At 33.1% G+C, this 25,142-nt stretch overlaps 1 protein-coding gene across 1 annotated transcript in view; it reads right to left on the reverse strand.

The window, feature by feature from the left end:
• Positions 1-319: 319 nt before the first annotated feature.
• The window catches only part of Brwd3 (bromodomain and WD repeat domain containing 3), a 121,261-nt gene continuing 96,438 nt past the window's right edge, over positions 320-25,142 (reverse strand). The window contains exons 31-41 of the mRNA XM_077106792.1: positions 24,873-24,993; positions 23,508-23,633; positions 23,138-23,216; positions 21,064-21,120; positions 19,887-20,027; positions 18,970-19,044; positions 13,818-13,970; positions 12,203-12,366; positions 11,739-11,836; positions 11,098-11,256; positions 320-6,078 (exon numbers count right to left, since the gene is read on the reverse strand). Coding sequence (XP_076962907.1) covers positions 5,324-6,078; positions 11,098-11,256; positions 11,739-11,836; positions 12,203-12,366; positions 13,818-13,970; positions 18,970-19,044; positions 19,887-20,027; positions 21,064-21,120; positions 23,138-23,216; positions 23,508-23,633; positions 24,873-24,993 — 1,928 coding nt within the window. The 3' untranslated portion in view covers positions 320-5,323. The remainder of the gene's footprint in view (positions 6,079-11,097; positions 11,257-11,738; positions 11,837-12,202; positions 12,367-13,817; positions 13,971-18,969; positions 19,045-19,886; positions 20,028-21,063; positions 21,121-23,137; positions 23,217-23,507; positions 23,634-24,872; positions 24,994-25,142) is intronic.

The raw sequence follows: 25,142 nt of genomic DNA on the forward strand, positions 1-25,142 counted from the left end.
TTCACTTCAAAAAGTGTTATTAAACAAAATTGACTAGAGATTTGCAGGCTGTTACTTAAGGCACCAAGCAGCCCACATTTAAAGTGTATCACATATATTACCTTAAAGTCACCAAAAGTATATTTGCTATGATTAAGGGAAAAATCTTTTCTTGTATAGAAATCACCCCAGTTTTTTAGATAAAAAACATAATAATAAAATATTCTATGACAAAGAAACAAGAAAGGAAAGACTGAAGAGTTACATGTTATAATCTCTAAAGCAGGATAATAGAAAGGTAACTCCATATTTCTTTCTTCTTGTTAATTTATCTCTGGTACATGAGTTAAGGCATAAAGCAGCAAGAGTGCAATTGATTCCAAACAACTTGGAATTTTATTGTAAACATCCCATAAAGAATGGCAACAAATTAATCGATTTTTGTCTTTGAAGGTAATTGCTTAATAATGACTGACAACTGCCAAACAAAACATCTTTTATAAACCAAGCCAGTTTAGTTTACCTTGTTTTCTTTAAACTAAATTTTAGTTTAGTGGACATTTTGCCCATATACAATATCACATTGACTATTAACTGAATGATTTTCCATCTTTAAATTTATGGATAGTAAGAACAAACAAAGTACAGTTTTGTTAATACTGTGTAAAGGATTACAAAAGACAAGAATGATAAGTTACAGGACAAAGAAATAAATTACTGATTGCCATCACCACAGTATTATCTAAAGAATTAACATTTGTAGTACTCCCTAATATGTATTTGGTGACATATGTAAAAACACATTTCCCAACTGGGTTTGTAAATAATTTGTATGTGATTTTAAACCAATTAACAATGGCAATTTCTATATGTTATCAATAATTTTAGCTTTCTAGAACATACTTATCATGCTTCTCTATGTCAAAGTATCAAATAATAGATTCAGTTAAAGATGGTAAAATAACAAATGGGCATACACATAAAAAAAACCCACCTTATTTCTAAACTGCAAGGCCGTTCTACTGCACTTCTCCCATCAATCAAAAAATTTCCAGTCTCGCTGGAATACGCTAATTTAGGTGCAGTCTTTATTGCAGATAAGTAAGTGTGGATAAAAGCAATCAGGAGAGGAAAGACAAAAAAGAAAATAATTAAGGATAAGGCTATATAGGAAATAAATATCAAGAAACCTGAGTGCTATTAATATTCCACAAAATACAGCACCATGAAAAAAATTTAACTTTATATTGGATTACCAAAACTTGGTAAATTTGATAATCAAAACTTGGTAAAGAAATTGCTAATATATAAAAAACAATAAAATATTTTCACATCGATTTTCAAAACAGGCCTTAAATCTCAGAATATTCTATTTTTAGTAAAGTGTTAGCCTCATGTACCACAAAAATGCTGGGGATGGGGCTAGAATTTTTTAAAATATGGACTTTAAACAGCAAAAGTCCCAACTCTTCACCCAGAACTATTAATTTTTTAACTCAAAATGTTATACTTATTTAAGACTAGACATCATAGTATACTAAATATTACACATTAATTCTCCTTTTTGTGAATGAGAGTATTCCAAATTTGAAGACAAGTACCAGTTGGCAAATGTGCATAAAATGATTCCAAAGATGTAAAAGTGAATAATTAAGTGTTTATCATTTCCACAATCATACAAATTTTGAAAAATGCTCAAAAAGTGTTATCAAAAAGTTAGAAGTGGCATTCACATCTTTCTCTTTCACTCTATTATTGTCTGATGACAATCTACAGAATTAAAACAAAAGTAACAAAAGTTAAGTCACTCAAAATTTCTTCAAAATACTGGAAGGCTGAGTTAGATATCCAAGCACACAGTTGTGCAGAATTTATTTATGAATTTTAATCAGTTTCTTTGCCTCTGGGTTAAACAAAGTGCTGTATGGAATAATTTTAGAACAAGCTTGATCTCTGGGGAGGGAAAGAAAAATAAAACAAAAGAGCAAATAAAACGAAAAGAACAGAGGGGATACAAGTACATGACAAAACCTGTGTTGATAATCTAGAAAGCATAATGGAATAGATGATCAAGCAATAAATGCTCAGGCTAAGAGACACAGAGGCAAAGAACTGATAGACAATGTCCTCCATCATAAAATATTCTCTCTTTTTTAATGTCTGAGATAAGGTATATCAAGTTGGGGAAAAAACCCTACATACATACAAGCATACACACACACACACACACACACACACACACATACACACACATACACACACACATATACAAAAACAAATTTAGTCATTAGGCTAGAAGGTTAGTTAATGTTTTGGAGAACATCCTATTGCTGGATGAGACAAAACATAGCAAGCCATAGAAGAAACATGATTCAATTTTTATAAATATATACACATGCTAAGATCTTAATGCTGGGAATTTAAAAATTGTTATCGTTCATGAGAAATATTATAGCTTACTGTCTATTCATAGCTAGCATAGGATTAGGCTTATACATGTGTATGTTTTCATGGACCTAAATGTAACAGTGATTTTTCTTAGCAAATTCTTAGTTCATTTCCTACTTGCTTTGCTATGTCTAAACCCAGATCTTATTTAAAGGGCCCCTAGAAATTAAAAATAATAAAATTATCAATGTGGTACAAATTATGACACATTCACAAGAGGTGATATTACAAAAAAGCAAAGTATAAATGGGGAGAAAAGTTAAAAAAGTAAAAATAATATCTCCCAAACTTTTATTTTTACACTTATCAAAATAATTTGCATGCAAACAGAAAATTGTCTGTTTTTTATAATAAATGATAACTATACTCCACCTAACATACCCTGGTGACTAACTCTTTAAATCCTAATAACTGAAATCAACATTACAGCAAAAATGCTGTTCACTAGTATTTTCACAGTATTTCACTACATATAAAATAAGCTTAAAAATGTTTTCAGCCTTATTATTCTAATTACCTAAACCTAGAAAATCTTGACATTTGGGGAATAAATGTGGCATTTTTATTATTCAAAATAAATTATAAATAAAGCTCCAGATAGCTAAGATCACACAAATGGCAATTCTTCTACATTTCAAGAGGTCAGCTCTTCATAGAAGAATGTCAACAACAACAAAAAAATTCACACTAAAATGATACACATGATACACATTTGGGTATATCCAGGAATTTAAGCAACTATGTTATTTTGATAAGGGTAGGCCAAAGTATTATTGATTCCAGGAAAACACAGGCACAGTTGAGTCTAAATGCCCAAGAGATGAATAACTGAAGTAGTACATTTAGGAAAAATCAAACGTTGAGTTTCAAATAGGAACATTTTGAATCTATACTATGGTTTAAAATGGCAGCTGAGTTATAACCAGAGTAATTTTGGTTTAGTGGAAAAAAAGGCTACAACAAAAAATATCAGCTTGGTCTATTGTCTAGTAACAGAAGTTAGTGCCATTAACAATTCACAACAATACTTTCTTAAAGCCCGAACATCATTTCTACTGCAAGTGAAAATTGCTTAAAGATGTTAGTCCAAGAATAATTCCCACCCCAACCCTACCAAAAAAGCAAAGTTATGTGTGTACTCCTTCCTCTGTACTTAAGGATTTTCAGATGCATGAAATGATTGAAATCATGAGACAAACATATGAGCTTAAGAAATATCCTAGGATAGATAGCTAGGTATACATTAAGAAGTCTGTTTTATCACACATTTTGATCTAAATGCAACAAATTTGCTGTTACAAAAACAAAGATCAATATTATCCCTCTCACTTCAAAATGTAAGTATCTAACAAATTAGCAACTCTGCATTCTCAAATTTGAGGAGTAAAATTGATCTTGGGACTCAAGCTCACTTATGGAACCATGTGCACTCTACTGCTGTAAACAAGACCATAAGGGTTTTAATGATTTTTTCCATCTATAAAATAATGTTTCAAAATATCAGTGTGCAGTGCAATGAGGTTCATTTCTGAAAAAACTAGACCAGAAGAACCCTTTGGAATGACAAGATCAGAATCTACTGATTCAAAGTACTAGCTAGCCCTAACATTCCAACTCAAACTAGGTGCTTTGTTACATTTTAAGTTTCAAATGAAAATCAGTAATGCACAGCTGTTAAATAGAAAGTGGTAGCAGAGATATATAAGCAGTAGCCCAAGTCTATTTATACAAATGTGTTCTAAGAAAGCCTAAGGTAAAGCATACAATACTTAGGAAAGTTTGTTAATTACAACTATTCATTTGAGAGCCAATATAATAATTGACAACCTCTCAGCTTATAAGTTATGAGTGTTCATTCCTACCAAGCTTGTTCTACTTCTCCTTAGTCATGAGTAACAGCATCTATTTTCCTTAATGTTTCCAGTAGTTGTAGTTTATAGAGGTAGCTGAGCTACTATTCAAAGAAGTTATTCTTTGTGGATGAGGATCTTTGAAATGTTTAAGTTATTCTTTAAGCTACACAAATTCTATTAATGCAATAAAATATAATAGAAAAAAGAAAATGGATGCAAGAAAATTTTGCATTTGGCACCTTGTCTAGATTGATACCTCAAGTATTCTCTTTTAATAAAGTTAATGCACACATCAGGACACACTACAAAGATTTGCTACATATTTACAAGGCACCAACCCTTTCTCACCATTAATGTGAATTAAGCAAATCAATGAAAAGCATATCAAGATTCCCCCCACCCCCAAAAAACTGTAGTATAAATATATACTTCAGTTCACTACAATTAATGAAAGTTTGGCCTGGGAAGAGTAAAATAATCCAGATCGTTCTTACAATATAGAAACTGTAAACATTTAATAGCTGCCTTTAGGATTGGTGTATTGTGCAAAAGTTATTATTACTGGGTATAGGAATCAAAATGGCAAAAACAAACTATATAAAACTCTGTAAGAAGGTGCTATACTTCTGTGATACAAAAGCAAAAGAGGGATAATTCCATTGAGATAAAAATGTCATGCTACTCTTAAGAAGCAGAATGCTCCTTTAATGTAGTAAATCTGTAGTGTGCCTATGTGGTGTGTGTATATGGGGTGTGTGTGTGTGTATGTGTGTGTGTGTTGTGTGTATGTGTGTATGTGTGTGTCTGTCTATGTGTGTGTGGGCAGAATTTCTTTTAATTTAAGGCCTAATGAGTAAGGCTTGTTTGAACAAATGAAGTGTGGAGATCAAAAGTCTTGAAACAAATATATACTGGCATAATGGAAAAGCACCAATGTGAAAGGAAGCAGAAGTCCCCACACAACTTGCTTTGTAGATTTCCTGGTAAATTCCCTGCAGTAGAAGGCCATTGAATTTTTAAAATTATTCTAAATTTATTAACTGTTAATAATTCCATCCCATGAGATGGCTAACCCTGGCTTTTTCTGTCATTTTACGCACTCTGCCTGATCTGGATGTACCAAGATTCAGAGGATCCTCAGTGGACACAAAATTGTCATTATCAGAATCATCATTGTACAAAACAGTCCTCCTGCCTTGGTTTCTTGTTTTGATTCGAGGCAGTCTACTGAAACGTCCCGAAAACATGGTATCAAACTCATCATCTGCAATACGTGCTCGCTTGGCTCTAGTGGCTCCTCTAGAGGCACCTCTTCCTCCTCTCCCTCTTCCTCTTCCCCTAGTGCCACCACCCCCTCTGCCTCGACCCCCTCGTCCCCTGCCTCCTCTTCCTCTGCCTCCTCTACTCCATCTACCCCATCTTCCCCATCTTCCTCTTCCTCCTGTGCCTCTCATCTTCCAGTTTCTTTTTCCATTAGCATGTTGTTTTCTGAGTTTTCTTTTAGGTCTAGTTTGTATGAATTTGCTATAGTCATGATCTCCATCTACGTAATCTTGATCTGTTCTGGAAGTTGATTCAGAGTCAGAATCAGAACCACAGGTACTTTCTGAACTTAAACTGGATCCTAACTCTCCACTCTCTGAGGAAGATAGATGTGATTTCTCTTTTGTTTCTTTTTTGTCTTTCTCTTCTCCTCCCATGCTTTCATCTTCTTCTGATGCACTAAGTAGTTTTCTCTTGATTCCTGTTCGGGGCTCTCTGCCATCACCATTTGTAAGAGGTCCATCAAGGGAGTGATCTAAATCAAAATGATTTTTGAAAGTTAAGCTTTGACATTGATAAGATGATTACTTAAGACTCAAAAGTAAAATAAACAGACTATCAAAATATTTACTGACTGAAGATAGTTGTGGCAAAATCATGGAGGGTGGTAAAATAAGAACTTAAATTTGTTTGAAATGGAAGATAGTGAAATTTTGATTTTTGTCTGATTGCTTTGTCGGGGTGGGTATTAGGATATGGAGATAGACTGAAGGGTGGTGATATACCTAGGCAGAAATTTTAAAGGCTTATCTTTAGGACTAATTATGTGAGAACATGTATCAGAAGAGTTTCATTAATTTGTTCAACTATGTGCCACAGACACTGCTTGGATCTTGAATTATGGTAATGAATGAGACAAAGTCCTTATTCTTGTAATTTATGTTTTACTGGGGACAGGTTAACAGATAATGACATAAATGAATAAGTAGTACAATTTCAATTAGTGATATATGCTATAAAAAAGGAAAGAGTTTGAAAATTGTGTGAGAGTGTTATTTTAGACAAGGACGACTTCTGAAGTGGTGGGATTTTTTTTTCAAATGGTAGGGATCAAACCCAGGGCCTCAAGCACGCTAGGAAAGCACTATAAAGTACCCCCAGGCTCCTGAGAAAGAACTTTAAGAAAGAACTGAATGAATTGTGATCTGATGAAAAAATATTCAAGTAGAAGAAATAGAAAGAAAACCAGGATAATCAGAATGGAACAGAAAAATGGGATGGTCGATGACTGACACAGGAGGGATTTACACTAGAGTAAAATATTTGATTTAAATTGACTGCCATGGTTGTTTTATTGAGAACAAGTTATAGAGGGGACAAGACTGGGATTCCGTTTCAGCAGTCTGGATAATATATAATCAGGGAGGCACCAATAGAAGTGATAAAAAGAGATCAACTTTAGAATATTTCCTTCTAGGAGACACCAAAGTAAAGTTTTGATTTTTTAAAGGTTGAACTGCTGGGACTTGCTGAGGGACTAGATATCAAGTGCTAAAACACAGAAAAAATGATAACTTCTTGGTTTTATAGCCTGAGCAACTGTGTAAATGGTGGATATATTTTGCTAAGTTGTAATACTATGGTGGAACAAGTTTGAGCAGGGTGCTATAAAAATCAGGCTTCCAGTTATGGATGGTAAAAGAGTTCCAAGAAAAGATAATGAAGAAAAAAACAGATTGGAAATTATGCACATGTAGAAAACATGCTTACCTGTGTAAGGCCCTGGGTTCAATTCTCAATACCCTCAAAAAAAATACCCTCAATACCCTTACAAAGTAGGTAGATATATCAGCTGGAGCTTATGAGAAAGGATGGCTCTGAAGACAAAATTTTGGTAATTTTCAATAGAGATATTTAGGGTCATGGCAACTGGAAGAGCTTACTGAAAGAGCAAGTATAGAGAAAATGGCCAAGGATGGCAATGTGGGATGTTTTACTTAAAGGTAAACAAGAACCAGCAAAGGTAATTGAAAAGAAACAGACAATGAGGTTAGAAGAAAACAGAAGAGTAGACTAAAAGGAAGAAAGACTAGGGTTGTATAATGAATACAATGGTAAATTTAATCTAGTAATTTAGTTGTTATGGACTAAATAATGCCCCCATCAAAATTCTATGTTGAGGCCCAGACCCCTAATGAGACTGCATATAGAAATTGGGGCCTTTAAGGAAGTAGGTAGTTAATAAAGGTTAAATAAAGTCATAAGGATGTCACCAGTAGGACTGGTGTCATTATAGGTGGAGGAGTATACTCAGAAACTAACCCCCTTCTCCATAAAGGATCATATAAGGACACAATGAGAAGGTGGCCAATTATTAGCCAGCAAAAAAGCCCTCATCAGACACTAACCCTCATCCATTTTGATTCCTTGGACTGAGAGCCTCTAGAATTGTGAGACAACAAATGTCTGTTGTTTAAGTTGCCCAATATATGGAACATACTCATCACAGCAAAAGTGACTAATATATTTGTCTAGAGACCAAGATAATAGCAACAAATAACAGATAAAGAGATTTCAGTGGCATTAAGAACATTAGTGGGGGGTGTCACTGTAGCTCAGTAGTGGAGTGCTCAGCTAGCATGTGTAAGATACTGGGTTCAATCTTCAGCACCATATAAAAATAAATTAAAAAAAATAAAGATATTGGGTCTATCTGCAACTAAGTTTTTTAAAAAGGAGCATTAGAATTCACCAAACTTGATTACTGGCTGAATATGAGGAGTAAATGGAGAGTCAAATGCATTATGAAGACTGGGGCTGTATCTTGGTAGTACAATGCTTGTCTAAATGAATGAAGGCCCTGAGTTGAATCACCAGTACCACAAAAACAAAAGAAAACTGTGAGATAAGTTGAATGACTAGGAAGAAGGTGGTACCATTAACTCAAATAATGAGCACACAAAAAGAAGTTAACTTGAGATGAAAAGATGTTAAGCACTGAAGAATTTTTTTTAGGGAGCAACTAGAAATGAAACCAGTTAGAATAAAGAGATGTTTGATCTGGGCATATGTACTTGGAGAGTCACTGGCATTAAGGTAACTGTTAAAGTCTTTAGATTCTTTTCTTTGGAGAGGACAAAAATAAATTAAATCCAGGGGCAAACTGCAAACAGAAAATAGGGTCAAAGAGAAGAAAATGAAGCAGAGATACAAGAATATCAGAAGAGTATAGAAACCTGGAAGTAGAGTTCATAGAGGAGGTAGTCAACTGTATGCAATGATACAAAGATAAACAATATAAGGACTAAGAAAAGGACACTGGTTGACCCTTGAATAATACTGGGGATTTTGAGGAGAACAGATTCTGGAAAGTGGTTAGAACAGAAGCTAGATTACAAAACTAAAGGAATATGTAGATGGAAAGAAATATAGGCTATTCTTTCTAAAAACATATCAGTGATAGAAAGGGCAAAATGGAAGAAGGCAGTAGCATGAGTTTGCAAAGAGTAGCAAGATCAGAGAATAGCCGGGAATGGTGGTGCACACCTGTAATCCCAGCAGCTTAGGAGGATAAAACAGGAGGATCCCAAGTTCAAAGCCAGCCTCAGCAACATGGGGAGACCCTGACTCAAAATAAAAATAAAAGGGCTGGGGATGTGGTTTGTAGTTAAGTACCCCTGGGTTCAATCCCCAGTTTAAAAAAAAAAATCAGAGGAGAGAATAAAGATATGGATAGGGAAAAACAAAGGCACATTAATTTCAAGTAATAGGGTATTTTGATATTTGTTGAGAGCCACAGCCGAAGGGGCCCCAGCAAACTTTCAGACTGCCAGCTGATGATTGGCTCACAGCAGCCCCAGCAACATCTAGCTGATTGGCTCCTCTGCGGTGATGCTCATTGGGCTGTTTCCCTGCCCTTTCAGACCCCGGAGCTGCTCATTGGGGGACTTTTTTGGCTCCGCCCATGCGACCCAGCCAATCGGCCTCAAGAGCAGGAGGATTGTGGGAGGAAGAGGTTGTTGGGGTGTGTGGCTTGTGGGAAGCCGGTGGTGGCAGTTGGGCTCTGAGGGTTTTTTCCTGAGGAGCTGTTTTGTTTATCGTGTGTGGTTCTAAAAATAAAGTTAGTTTCTTTTGACAAGTGGCTCCTGAATTGTGCCCAGCCAGACTGCGACAGATATTTTTTTCTCATTAATATAAATTATATCTCTAGACTCTATTTTTTAAGTTACTTGGTGCCTATAACAATGTATAGTTGATTTCAATTAAAATGTGCATAAAATTAAATCCATATTCCAATTAAAGCATTTGTAAAAACATATTAAATATTCTCACAAACTTCAAATAGTTGAAAATACTAGAACTGTCTTTGAATATGTTTAGGGATCATAACATATAGAACTAAGTATAATAAGAAAACTTTGGTAATGATAACCTTCAAGTATTTATAATAATCAATGTCCCTGACAAGGACTAAGATGGATGCACATGGTAATGAATTAGGTCAATGATTTCTTTGTCAACACTGAAAATTTTTTTTTTCAAATAAAAAGTTATATGGAAGATCATTATAGGAAATAATAAAATGGCTTAGTTCATCTGGTTAAATGTGTAAGACTTTTCAGGGAATTTCTGAAGTACCTATATGTATCCCCAGGGCATAATCTGAAAATCAATAACTTAGTGATATAGCAGGCACCTAGGGAAGAAAATATCTGAGCTGTATAACTAGATAACCATAGGAAGGCAGGAGAATTGGATACTGACTGAAAAGAGGATCATTTCTCAATTCAGGCCAACTTTTGTTTTACTGGAATAGTCCATAAAAATGTGAGAACTATTTCAAGATGACTTTACAAACTTTTCCCTTCTTATTAATATGGTTTATTAATGAAAAATCCTAAATGTGTTTAAGTGTATGGTTCTTCTATGTTTGGGGAAAGAATTCCTCATTTAGTGATTTTCTTCCTATTTATTTTAAAAGACTAAAACATAGCCAGGCATGGTGGCACATTCCTGTACTAAAAGTGGCTCTGGAGACGGAAGCATGAGGATTCTGATTTCAAAGCCAGCCTCAACAACTCCACATAGTGAGACCCTGCCTCAAAATAAATGATAATAATAATAATAATAATAATAATAATAATAACAGGGCTGGGGATGTGCCTCAGTGTTAAAGTGTCCCTGGGTTCCATCCCTGGTACCAAAACCAAAAATGACTAAAACATGATGGGCACAGTGGCACACACCTATAATATTAGCTACCTGGGAGTCTGTGGCAGGGGGAATCAAGTTTGAAGCCAGCATTAGTGAGACTCTATCTACAAATTTTAGGCCAGCCTAGGCAATGTAACAAGACCCCATCTCAAAATAAAATAAAGGGTTGGAAATATGGTTGGTTAGCAAGCATGAGGCTCTGGTTTCAATCCCTGGTACCATAAAAACAACTATGAGGACATACTAGATTTTACTACTCTAGAACATGAGCTTTCAAATGATTCATCTTCCATCATAGGAGAATGAAGAAATGAATGTCCTGTTCCATATTTTTTCCTACCTTGTTTCACTGGCAAAACTCTATTTCGAAATGATTTGGCTTTTCCTGGATCATGGCTATTTCCATTTCGGCTATATCCACTGAAGCTCGATGAAGAAAATGGCCCATCTAGTTCATCATCAAGCAGATATGATGAAAATCCTTCAGCAGCATCTGAAACTTTCATTTTAAACAACTTGTTAGGTTGACATAATTTCATGTTTTTAGGAAAGTTAAATAGGCTGCTTTTAAAACTATGTATCTGCTATTTTACTTTAAAATAAATATTATAAGTTACTATAAGAAGGAAGTATGTATATTTTCAGGACAAATTATCATTCTGTCAAGCACAAAATATCAGATAAATCTTCTCCAAGGAAACCATCTCCAACAATATTGAATGAATGTTCTGAAATAGTATAGATAGTAAAAATCATATAGTCACAGAATTCCCAAACTAAGAGCCATTAAAATGTATCTAACAAATCAAACTATGTGGCTTATATCCAGGGCCACAGTGCTAGCAAATAGAACTAGAACTAAAACACGTTTTAAATCCAAAATTATTCCCCTTTTCATTAACAGCTATGCTACCTCTTCCATATCCTTAATATCCATAATTAATTTAGATACAAAACACTAAAGCAAAAAAACATATTTACCAGGAGATGAGAAAGGAGAACTAGTCCTGGCATAAGTCACTGAGGTATTCTGGTCATTTTTAGGTTGCAACTTCATTTGTTTCTGTTTCCCTTTTGGACTATAAATAAAAATATGTGATGAAGAACATTTTTTTTCTGTTAATAACAAATAATGATAGACAGTATACTATAAAATGCTTAAGTTGACTAAAGAGAAAATACCCCCAAATTCAAGCTTTGAATTGATTCAAATTTGTAATTTGACAAATTTAAGCTTTGTTTAATAATTTTTCTTAAAGAATTTGGTACAGTAAAATCCACATAAACAATGCTTTGGTTACTAAATCCATCTTACCCAGACACAAGAGTTCTGGGAAAAATGACCACTTAGGATTTCCTCAAACTATTTATAAACTTTGAGAAATGAGGTGTACATACAAAATGCTCTGAAACCAGAAAATGAATGCTGCATCAGTATAATATACCTAGGAGCTCTGGTACTAGATAAGGAACTGCTGCTGCTTCTTAGACGTTTTCTGTACCGTGGCCTTCTCCTCTTCTGACTCTGGATTGCTGACTTATATTCAGAGATGATAGTTTTAATATGATTTTCAAATAAGGCAGATAATCGAAGTGTCATACTATAGATCTGAAAAGGCAGAAATTTTACCAATTACTTTAATTATGTAAAAAAATGGTACAAATATGGCTGGACCAATATCAGCATAATCATTTCAAACAAATATACACTTTATTTATTTACTTGAGAAACTCTTCCTGAAGAATAAAAACAAGACATATTTTCACAACAAAATTAATGAATATTTTGAAAACACATATTTAGTTGTTCTGAAGAATAGAAAAAAGAATCAAACATTTGAGGAAATTTTATCTGGAGTAATATTCTAAAGGACAATTTATAACAGGTACCATAAACATAAAAATATGCATATCTTTGGCTAATAAATTTACCTCTGAGAATGTGTCTTATGAAAATATTAGGGAATTGAACACAAAATTATGTTCAAGGATATTTAAAATGTTAGCCATAACCATTATTCAGATAAAGTAAAAAAAACTGGAAAAACCTGTATCTTTAGCAACAGGCAATGGTTAAATAATATAAAATAAAATACCATTGAAAATCTTCTTTTCAAGAGTTATAACATGTAAATAATAGAAAGATCTTAAAACATAAAACCTACTGTTTAAAAGAATACATAAATATATGTGAGGATATGTGTTAATAAGAAACATTTTTAGTATATGTATTAAATATTAACTTAAACAAAAAAACAATGAGCTATACAGCTGATTGCTTTTTCTTTTTTCATTTTTATTGGTATTTTTAGTTATACATGCCAATAAGATTTGACATAATTCTTTTTACTTCTCTGTATTTCCCAAACTTTCTACGAAAAAATGTATATCACTCTTAACAATCATGATTAAAGGATAAAAAGAAAATGTGAAAAAAACTATGCCTCCAGAATTTAGAATGAATGGGAAAATATACATACTATGCAACTCACTTAAAATTTAATGAGATACCAGTGAAGAGACAAAAAATATTATTATTATTTTTGTCCTCAAGATATTTTAAGCTCTGTCAAAATATAAGGTATTATTATATGTGAGTATGAATGAACAGTTAAAATTTCCCAAAGTGGTTCACTGTTTGTTATAATAAAGGTAACATAAACATTCAGAGCTAATCAAAAAGTTTTATAGAAATTAATACCATCAACTACCATTATATTTAATGAGTAATTTATTGGATGTATTAAAGGACATTCAAATTTATATCTCTTCTTTCCTTCTCTTTTCTCTGGAAGGTGTAAGTATTATTAAAGACTAAAGAAAAGGTAGACATGAGAAAGAAAATTGTGTTTCATTTTAGTATGATTATGTTAAATGTATCTTTATGTATGCATAATAAAAAATACACATTTCAGAGAAGATACTGAAAACTAAATCTCAGTAACTATGTCAGAAGTGTAGTAAATACTTAATTAGCAATTTCAAAAATGTTGGAAGAAAACTGCCAGTTATGTATGCCATTAAATGCTTAATTAATCCATCTAATAGTGTTTTTCATACCCTTGATTTTTTATTAGAGGTATAAGCTTTGGAGTTGCTGAATATTTGGCGAACATCCTTATAAAATTCCAGAGGACTACCATAGTTTCCTGCTTCTAAAGTTTCTTTCACAGTGCTGAAGTCCATAGGTGTGTCTACAACATCTTGATAATCCTACAACGAATAATGTATTACATTTAAATATCCAAACTACATAACAATAGTAAATAATACATTGGACAGAGATTTGCATTTACATACCAATGTAATCCACCATGAAATGAACACATCATTTTTCAACCTGCCAACTACCTCCCCGCAGCTCCAAACCATAATTTGGTTTATAGCAAAAAATATAGGGTCTATGGAAGAGCCTTAATCCTACCAACGCAGTCTTTAATCATACATTATTTTGAAGGCAGAAAATATAAAATACATAGTCACTGGCTTTATTTTCACAGAGTCCACAATATGGAATTCAATTTCCTGCTTAAAGGCTGATGTAACTTCCAACACTTGGCCAACTGTTTAATTAGAGAAAATGGAATTGTGCAGGCATAATTAAATGGTTCCACTATATTTCCAAGTTTTCCAGCTATAAGGACATTTTTACTTGAAGAGTAATTAGCAACTGAAGATCTCGATTTCTTTTTCTCTGTACTTTTTGTCTCCTTTTTATTGGTTCTTTTTAGTTATACATAACAATAGAATTTATTCTGACATAATTATAAAGACATGGAATATTATTTATTCTTATCCAGTTCCTATATCCGGTCCCCTTATCCTCCCCTGCTCTAATCCTACTACTATAGTGATCTTTCTGCTATTTATAGTTTTTCACTTTTAATTAGTGTCTAGTGGATGTAATTGATGGTGAGATACACTGTGGTATATTCATATATTTACATAGGAATGTTATGCCAGATTTATTCTACTGTCTTTCTCAGTCCCATCCATCTTCACTTCCTTTCATTCCCCTTTGTCTACTCCATTGATCAATCTTCAATTCTTTTTTATTCCCTCCTCACACCTTATTTTGGGTCAGCTTCCACATATCATAGAAAATATTTGACATTTGGATTTTGAGAACTGTCTTATTTTACTTAGCATGATAGTCTCCAAATCCATCCATTTTCCTGCAAAGGACATGATTATATTTTTATTTATGGCTGAATAAACTGCATTGGCATTGTGTATATATACCACATTTTCTGTATCTATTCAATTGTTGAAGAGCACCTAGATTGGCTTCACAGCTTAACTACTGTGAACAGTGCTGCTATAAATATTGATATGTCTGCATCACTGTAGTATGCTGATTTTAAATCCTTTGGATATAAACTGAGCAGTGTGAGTAGTGCAATAGCTAGGTCAAATAGTGGTTCCATTTATGATTTTTTAAATGTAAAAACTAGCCTTTTAAAAAAAATTTTAGCCTATTCCTAAGCTGACATGTTGGAGGTGTTGGTCCTACATTTTCTTCTGTTCTAATTCCTAGGTCTCTAATCCACTTTGAGTTTTGTATAGGGTAAGAGAAAGAGGCTAAATTTTCCCAGTACCATTTGTTAAAAAGGCTATCTTTTCTGCAATGTATGTTTTTAGCATCTTTGTCCAGTATCAGATAATTGTAATTATGTGGGTTTGTCTCTGTGTCTTCTATTCTTTTTTTTTTTAAAGAGAAAGTGAGAGAGGAGAGAGAATTTTTTAATATTTATTTTTTAGTTATTGGTGGACACAACATCTTTGTTTGTATGTGGTGCTGAGAATCGAACCCGGGCCACACGCATGCCAGGCAAGCGCACTACCACTTGAGCCACATCCCCAGCCCCTCTGTGTCTTCTATTCTATTCCATTATTCTCCATACCTTTTTTTGGTGCCCATACTTTTTTTTTTTTTTTTTTAACTATAGCTCTGCAGTATAACTTGAGGTCCCGTGTTGTGATGCCTCCTACTTTACTTTTCTTGCTAAGGTTGTTTTGGCCATTCTGGGTCTCTTGTTTTTCCAAATGAATTTCATGAATGTTCTATTTCCATAAAGAACATCACTGGGATTCTGATGGGAATCACTATTGAATCTATATAGCACTTTTGGTAATTTGGCCATTTTTACAATACTAACTATGCCTATCCAAGAACATGGGAGGTCTTTCCAACTTCTAAAGTCTTCTTCAATTTCTTTCTTTTGTGTTCTATAGTTTTCATTTTTCTTTTGTTAGGTTGATTCCCAAGTATTTTATTTTTTTGAGGCTATTGTGAATGGGAAACTTTTTCTAGTTTCTTTTTCAGAAGGTATATAACATATAAGGTATATAAGAACGTGACTGATTCATGGGTGTTGATTTTGTATACCACTATTCTGAATTTATGAATTCTATAACTCTTCTGGTAGTTTTTTTGTGATCTTCTAAGATCATGTAATTGGAAAATAGAGGTAATTTGAGCTCTTTTCCTATTTATATGTCTTTAACTTTATTTATCAGATGCCTATGACTGGTGTTTCAGGGACTAAGTTGAATAGGAGTGGTAAAAGTGGGCATCCTTGTCTTGTTCCTGATTTTAGAGAACATGCTTTTGAGTTTTCTCCATTAAGAATAATGTTGGCCTGGGCTGGGGTTATGGCTCAGAGGTAGAGCACTCGCCTACTATATGTGAGGTACTGGGTTCGATCCTCAGCACCACGTAAAAACAAAATAAAGATATTGTGTCCACCTATAACTAAAAATAAACATAATAAAAAAGCAAACTTTTCTTTGAAAAAAAAAAGAATAATGGTGGCCTTGGGTTTGTCATATATAGCTTTTACAATGTTGAGGTATGCCCCTTCTATCCCTAGTTTCTCTACTGTTTTAAACATGAACGGGTGCTATACCTTGTCAAATGCTTTTTCTGTATCAATGGAGATAATCATGTAATTCTTATTTATCTGGTGAATTACGTTTATTGATTTCTCTATGATTACTTTTTTTTAAGAAAGAGAGACAGAGAGAGAGAGAATTTTTTAATATTTATTTTTCAGTTTTCGGTGGACACAACAACTTTATTTTATGTGGTGCTGAGGATTGAACCCAGCGTCCCACGCATGCCAGGCGAGCATGTAGCTCAAGCGGTAGCTTTAGCCACATCCCCAGCCCAAGTGTACTAACTTATTAATGTGTTTTTATGCAGTTTGCCAATATTTTATTAAGCATTATTGCATCTACAATCATCAGGTCTATTGGTTTGAAGTTTTCTTTCATTGATGTATTTGTCTGATTTTGGTATCAGGGTGATACTGGGTGCATAAAATGAATTTGACAGAGTTCCTTCCTTTTCTATTTCATGAAATAATTTGAGGAGAATAGTATTAGTTCTTCTTTGAAGGTCTCATAAAACTTAGTGCCGAGTATCCATCTGGTCCTTGACTTTGGAAGGCTTTTGATTGTTGCTTCAATTTCATTAATAGAAATCAATCTGTTTAAGTTTTCTATATCCTCCTTGGGTAGGTCATATATCTCTAGGAATTTGTTCATATCATCAAGATTTTCTAGCTTATTGGAGTATAAATTTTTCAAAATAATACTAATGATCCTTCGGATTTCCTACGTTTCTGGGTGATATTTCCTTTTTCATCTCAGATTTTTGATAATTTGAGTTTTTTCCTCTTCTTGATATTTTGACTAATCATTTATCAATTCTGGTTATCCTTTCAAAAATCAACCCCTTGATTTGTTGCTCTTTTGTATTTTTTAATCCCAATTTCATTGATTTCAGCTCTGATTTATTTTTTTCCTGTCTTCTAATGATTTTGCCGTTCGTTTGTTCTTTTTCTAGGGCCTTGAGATGTTAGATTATTTATTTGGTATCTCTCCATTCTTTTAGTTTATCAGCTCAATGCTATGATCTTTATACTGTCAAAGAGATTTTTTAAAATTTTTTAGTTGTAGTTGGAAACAATAACTTTATTTTTATTTATTTATTTTTATGAAGTGCTGCGGATTGAACGCAGGACCTCGCACATGTTAGGCGAGTGCTCTACCACTGAGCCACAAGCCCAGCCCTGTCACAGAGATTTTGATATGTTATTTCATTATTCTCATTTACCTCTAAGTATTTTTTTTATTTCTCCACCAATTTCTTCTGTATCCATTCATCATTCAAAAGTGTATTATTTAATCTCCAGGTGTTAGTTTCTATTTTTTATCTTTTGGGTAGTACTAGGATACCAGAAATTAAACCCAAGGTCTTTTGAACACTAGGCATGCTCTGTAGCACTGAGCAACACCTCTGATTCTCCTTTTTGATATCTGTGTCTGTGTTTGTATGTGGTGCTAGGGATTTAACCCAGAACTTTGTGCATTTTTTATTTTTTAATCAATGTGTTATTTTTGCTTTATCTGAAATCCTCTGGCTTACAAGTTCAGAATTTAGTTTGATTTTTTTTAGGAGAAAGGGAAGATTCCATATTAAATTAAAAGATTTCAAGTCTAGCTAATATTAGAGTTATCATATGGAATAGTATTTGGTATTTATACCTATATACATATGCTATAATCCTCAATATTTAAGTTTTGAAGTAAAACCCACAATCAATATTAGAACCCTCATTCTACTTAGAGGGATTAAAAAGTAAAATCACATTTCCCTTAAAGAAGAAATTAAAAGAGCCAGAAGTAGGGGCAGAGAAAATATATTCTAAATAAGAGAAGACAACATTTTCCAAAGAATGAGAACCCTTAATTGCTCTAAATGTGTTATCTTATTTTTTAAATCAGAAAAAAGTCCAAAAGAATATTCTCACACAACATGGTTTATGAAACACTAATATTTTTATAAAGGCAATTTTTGGGACTTCTGTAATAGTATTAAAACCCAGACTCAGCCTGCTTGTTGAATGAACGCCTAGTGGGAATAATCAGGTGCACTACAGACAAAATCATATTGTATAATTGAAGTTTTCTACTCTGCTGCATTAAATTTAGTCTATATAAACAAATAAACATCTACATGGATACTATAAGGAACAACTTTAAGAAACTGTTAAAAACAAAAAATAAAGATAAAAAATGAACAAATATGAGAAGAAAACAGAATTAGAAGGAAATTTTAACAAGTTACAAAGGGCATAGTATTTAAAAAAAAAACACATACAAAACAACCACCAGTGTATATATTTTTAAAGGCAAATAAGCCTACCTCAGAAAGAGATGGATCTTGTTGTCTTTCTGGAACAACTGACACTGAGGATTCTCCTTCTTGCTCTTGATGGCCCTATTAGGGTAAAGATCATGCATTTTTCCCCCAGATCCCCACTACAAAAATATCAGGTCTTGTAATACAACTATAACTTAAGGCTAAAAAATCCAAAAATAGAAATAATATTTTATAGGTTGTACTTTAATGTGAAGGAATTCTGCATTCACCATTATTTTCTACTATAAAAAATAAGACTAGTGTGTTCTGCCCAAACTCTCTAAAAACAAAAAACAAAATAAGCTTTGTCTAACATAATATTGTTCCTTAAATATCCTTTCCAAACTGAATCCCATGAATACAGAGAATATGGATGGTTGTTAAGCTTAGCTGATACTCTGATGTATTTCTGAAATATTGCCATATTTTTCTATGAAAAAGTTTAAAAAAGACTTGTTATTTAATAAAAGGTAATGAAACATATAAATAGATACATTCCTAGAGGAGAAATCCTATAACCTACTTTCTCATGTTTTTAATGTTTGTTGAAAAGTAATATTCGTATGTTGGCTACTCTAGTGACCATGTTTATTATAAACTAAATAGGACTAACATGTAATTAAGTATTCACGCTAAATAAAAATATATCATAAATTAGCAATATGTGTTCAAGAAATATCTGAAATAAAAGAAGGAAAGAATAGGAAAGAAATTTATTCAAATTTGATTTGTAAATGTATAATAATTTATGTACCTAGTACATGAAATCCATTTAAAAAGTCATGACTAATCATAATTTAAAGATAGAAGTATGGAAGGAAATAAAGAAAAAAGGGGGAAATTGTACTTACCTAGATGCTATCATGGATATTTAAGGAAAATTATTATATTGGCAATTATTTAAACAAATGCATGCTTACTGGCAAAGGAAGAGGATCAGCTGGCTGTCGAAATGGCTCTGAGTCTTCACGTTCATAAATGAGGCTCAAAAGTTCTTTGCATTGTTTTTTCCAAGCATCAGGACTACACTTCAAAGACTGTCTTCTGCCTCGGCATTTGACCTATAGATTTTTAATAGAATTATATCTAAAGGCTATGCCTTTAACTTTTCACTGACTTTTTCATGTATCCCTAGTGTTAATATATTTGTGTAAAACAGAGCAGCCACTATTTAAAAGTTTATACCATTCTCACTGAAAAAAAACAAAACAACAACAACAACAAAATAATACCACTAGACATTGCATTTGAAGAAATGGCAAGATTCTAGAATTCTGAATTTTTATTTAAAAAAACCTGAATCTCAAATAAAGTACAAAAAAGAGAAGAATGAATGCTTTTCCTATACAAAGCTAACCGATTTATAGATTTAATATTTCTTGGTAGTCAAGTTTACTTGACAAGGGCACCATCAATTGTTCAGGACAATTTTTAAAAACTAAATCTTTTATGGCCATGATATTCTAATCTTATAATTTGCTGCCTTCTGTTATGATCTCTTTCAATATTTTAAAGGATATTGTTCTTTCTATAGAATAACTTTCATGTCTAATTATCATGGAGAAGAAATATGCAGAAAAGAGTTAACATGAGAGGCCTGAGGTTAATGTCTTTAGCAGGGCTTCACTTAAATGGTTAGCCCATGGCTGACATTTGGAAACTTCCTTTATTATAAAGGCAGTATAAACAATTGATTTGTGCTAGACACCTACTTTCTCCTGGGAATCTGAAATCTTGGTATATGCTAGTTAGATAGTTTCTACATAACTAGTACCTAATAAAATCCTTGAGGACAGCGTCTAATATAACATACAGATTGCTTCATTTTCATTTCTAGGAGAATGACCTCATAGGAGAGGGATAATAGATGGAAACCTGCATATGGATTCCTCCAGACTCTGCCAGTGTCTTTCCCCCTATGATCCAGCAATGTATGCATACTGAGTTACTGTAAAAAAGAATCTTAGCCATGAGTAAAACTATAACCTTAGTACCAAGAGTCCTTCTAGCAACTCTCCAATGTGGAATTGCTCTTTGGAATCTCTGAAACAGTAAGTCTGAAAATGTTTCTTCTCAGTAGTTCACTTAGTTACCTACCCTTCTTCCAGATGAAGTACCAGGACCATCTGAATCTAAATCAACCATTTCTGTATCCTAAGTTAAAAGAGGAAAGTATGAGGAGATGTTAAGTTTTACAAACTAGAAACCTACAAGTAAATGGAAAATATAATCATAATCAACTTTCCTCAGTGAAGCAGGCAACAAAACAAAGGCTGAAGGGAGACTTACCCCAAACTTTGCCAATATACTGTGAGCAATTTGAAAATGATATTGGGAGAACTTAACAAGGTTTCTCTTCAAATTAGAAAAGGAAACAACAGAAAAGTTGTAGTGACTGGAGAACGTTGTTATCTGTATTAGTATTTCTTATAAAACTTTATTATAGATGACACATTCACTTAGAAATTAGAAAATTATAAATTAGAAAATACTCATAGTCAATTATTTGTTATTTCAAGGAATAGATCTCTTTTCCATAGGGAAATATAACTTTTGACTTAGCCAGAGATTCAGTTAATTGTCTCCCTGAGGGATAGTTTTTTTAATACAAGTAGTCAAGGCCTATACCACTGGTGATGTCAAAGCACATAGGTTAAGAGCTACTAGTAAAGTAACTAATAAACTATTTATATTCCTTTCTAATATCAGTAGTTAAAAAACAAAGCTGTTAAATTATATGTTACTTTAGTTATCTATCCTAATCCAAGTAGTGCTAGTTTGACAAAAAATTCTTGAAACATCAAATCCTATGTTAAAATACATTTATGATAAAGGTCAGAGAAAATAGAGGGAATGATAATGATAAACTTTTCTTGGCTTTCAAGAGGCTAATATCTAATTTGTGTATCGTGTTTTCCTTGTTATTATTATGAAAATAAGATTTAACCCCAATAATATAATGCTTTATAGTCAGATACTTTCATAAAAGGAAAATAGTGCCGGGATGTAGCTCAGAGATAAGGACTTGCTTAGTATGCATAGGCCCTATGCTCAATTCCCAATACTACACACACACACACACACACACACACACCAAAATAAACATGTAAAATATTTCATGCCATTGCAATAAGATCTAGCATAATTGAGTCATTTCTCCCTGGGATGAACTGTTTTCCAGTAAAAAATTTGAATTACCAGTTTTCAATATTATTCCAATTTCTTATCTTGTTTTGGTTTCTATCATAAACTCTGGTCAAATATGGTTTTATGTAAGTTAGGAACAATGATTGGTAAGGAAACACATATGTGAAATTCTGTTGAGAATATAAATTCCATTTTATTCAGCAAAGACTACTTTATATTTAGAAATTTATAGAAAGAAAGCTGCAACTTCATGAAACTTAAATATTTAGATGTTTAATCTATCATTATAAAATAATTTAATATTTTACATACAATGCATAGAAAATAAAACCCCTAATCAAATTTTCATCAGCTAGATATTCTTTTAAAATATTGAGTGCTTTGTCATTTTTTTTTAAGGATCAGAAAATAAAGTATTAATTTCTCCTCACTGAAACCCACTGAGTTATACAGGATGACTGGCCTCCTGACCTTGACTAAACCCTCTAGCATGATTATATTTTTGTATAGTCCATCTGAATATAGGTCAAAGCATTTAATATGTCTTTAGCAGGGCTTCACTTAAATGGTTGGCCCATGGCTGACATTTGGAAATTTCCTTTATTATGGGGGTGGTATAAACAATGTGATTTGTGCTAGATACCTGCTTTCTCCTGGGAATCTGAAATCTTGGTATGTGCTAGTTAGATAGTTTCTACATAACCAGCACCCAATAAAATCCTTGAGGACTAAGCATCTAATAACATAGAGATTGCTTCATTTTCATTTCTAGGAGAATGACCTCATAGGAGAGAGATAATAGATGGAAACCTGCATATAGATTCCTGCAGACTCTGCCAGTGTATTTCCCCCAAGATCCAGCAATGTAAAGAGTGATTTGACAAAAAACAAGTGATTTGACAAAAAACAGCTTCCAAAAATCTTTTACTGCTTACAGCCAACTGTAATATTTATGTATGACACTTACTATACTCCAAATAACAGAAAATGAATTCATTATTATTTATCATACTATGTTTCTTACCTCCTCTCCATCAGTACTGTTTAGTTCTTCTGCTTTAATTTTATTATAAGTATCCAGTATATCAGTACAGCTCTGATCCCTAAGAAACAAGTCAAAATACATTTCTCCTTATTTATTTATTTATTTCTGGTATCAGGGATTGAACTAGAGGGGCTTAACCACTGAACCACATCCCCTTCCCCTTTTATTTTGAGAAAGTGTCTCTCTGAGTTGTTTATGTCTTTCTTAAGTTGCTGAGGCTGGCAGCAATCCTTCTGCCTCAGCCTCTTAAGTACCTAGAATTACAGATCTACATCACTGTGCCCAGTCATTTCAATAATTTTTAAAAAGCTGTAAGTTATTCTCTTAGAAGGAAACAAATGCTTCTTACCCAATAAATCGAAGTAAAACATCAGTTACAATTTTGGCTGCTTTAACTATAGGACTGTCTGGCTCATTGAAAGTCCTAGCATTATGCTCAATGTAGCGCACCTCCCACATTAATGCTGATATTCTCCTACAAAAGAAAAAATATCCTATGTTACCTTTGTCTGATACATTTAAACTACATTCTAAGAATATGCAACAGAAAAAGTAGGCACTTAATCATTTTATGTCAAAGGAGATCCAATATATTAATGTCTCAAATATGGAACTGATGAAGGCTAAAAAAAGGGATGATACAATTTCAGGATTTAAAGCACAGGAGGGAATTTTGAAATACTAGACAGCCTATTAAAACTAGAAGAGAACTGATCTAGGACACTGTGGGTAAAGAGTGATTTGATAAAAAACAAACAAACAAACAAAAGTGTGTTGTGATAAAGACAAAATAATGTTTCGTTTTCAGAAGAAGGGGAGAAAGAAAAAATTAAACCAGGTTATACAGAATGACAGATTGTTCATAATATTTAGTATTGAATAATATTAAAATGTTGTAAAAATACATTCAATTCTTAATTATAAGAGACAGACTAACCAGTTCATGGGATACTAAGATTAAGGTGAAGTGGACTTCAAATAGAGAAGAACAAAGAACTATCTTCCAAGACCTCCCATAATCATTCCCCTCCCAACCAAAACCAAGGAAAAAGTAACTTGGTTCTTTTACTACATATATTTTAGGATTGGTTATTAAACCTAATTAACTACTACCTAATGCCCCAAAGAAGATTTAGACATGCTCTATATCTATGTACAATCTCCCTCTCCCTGTCCCCTCCCCATCTCTCTTCTTTTTCAGTACTTGGGATTGAACCCAGAGTCTCATACATTCTAGGTAAGCACTCTACAACTAAACTGCATCTGTAGTCCTCTTTATTTACTTATTTTTAATTTTCAGACACGGTCTCTCTGAGTTGTCCAGGCCAACCTAAAACTTGAAATACTCCTGTTTCAGTCTCCAGAATGGCAAGGATTATAGGTGTGCAGCACTGTGCCCGGCTTTCTGTAGCATCTTAATTATGATGAATCCATAAAACATCTAATTTGCCTTTAATAAACTAAGTTAACTTCACTTTTCATTTTACAACCTAATTATGCATGCTACCCATGTTTTCCTCTTTGTCTTCCTTCCCTATACCCTTTTCACCCTGGAAAAGTGGAAACAAATTAAATAAAAGAAAATTGGTGTTCCACAGTTTTAGAAGAAATTTTAGAGTGAGCCATTGGATGATTACTTAATACCACAAAAACACGATCTCAAAAAAGCAAGTCATAGACATAAAACTGGATTTTTAAATAAAACTAAACAAACCTATAAAAGCGATTTTCAAGTCTCCGCCTGATGGTATTGAGGTCAGTTGGATAAGCAACTACAGTACAATACAAGGGGTAGGCACTGAGATCCACTGGAACAGCAAAAGGGCTGGCAAAATCTACAAAATTACCAAAATCAAAAATAGTTATAAAAGACACTAATGTTAAATGTTAACAGTAATAAATAAATAAGGGCAAAATTCTAAATTCAAAAACAATGATGATTCAATTGTATGTTTTTCTTTTTATTTGACATAATATCAATGAA

This window comes from Callospermophilus lateralis, chromosome X (genome assembly GCF_048772815.1).
Source record: "Callospermophilus lateralis isolate mCalLat2 chromosome X, mCalLat2.hap1, whole genome shotgun sequence".
NCBI lineage: Eukaryota > Metazoa > Chordata > Mammalia > Rodentia > Sciuridae > Callospermophilus > Callospermophilus lateralis.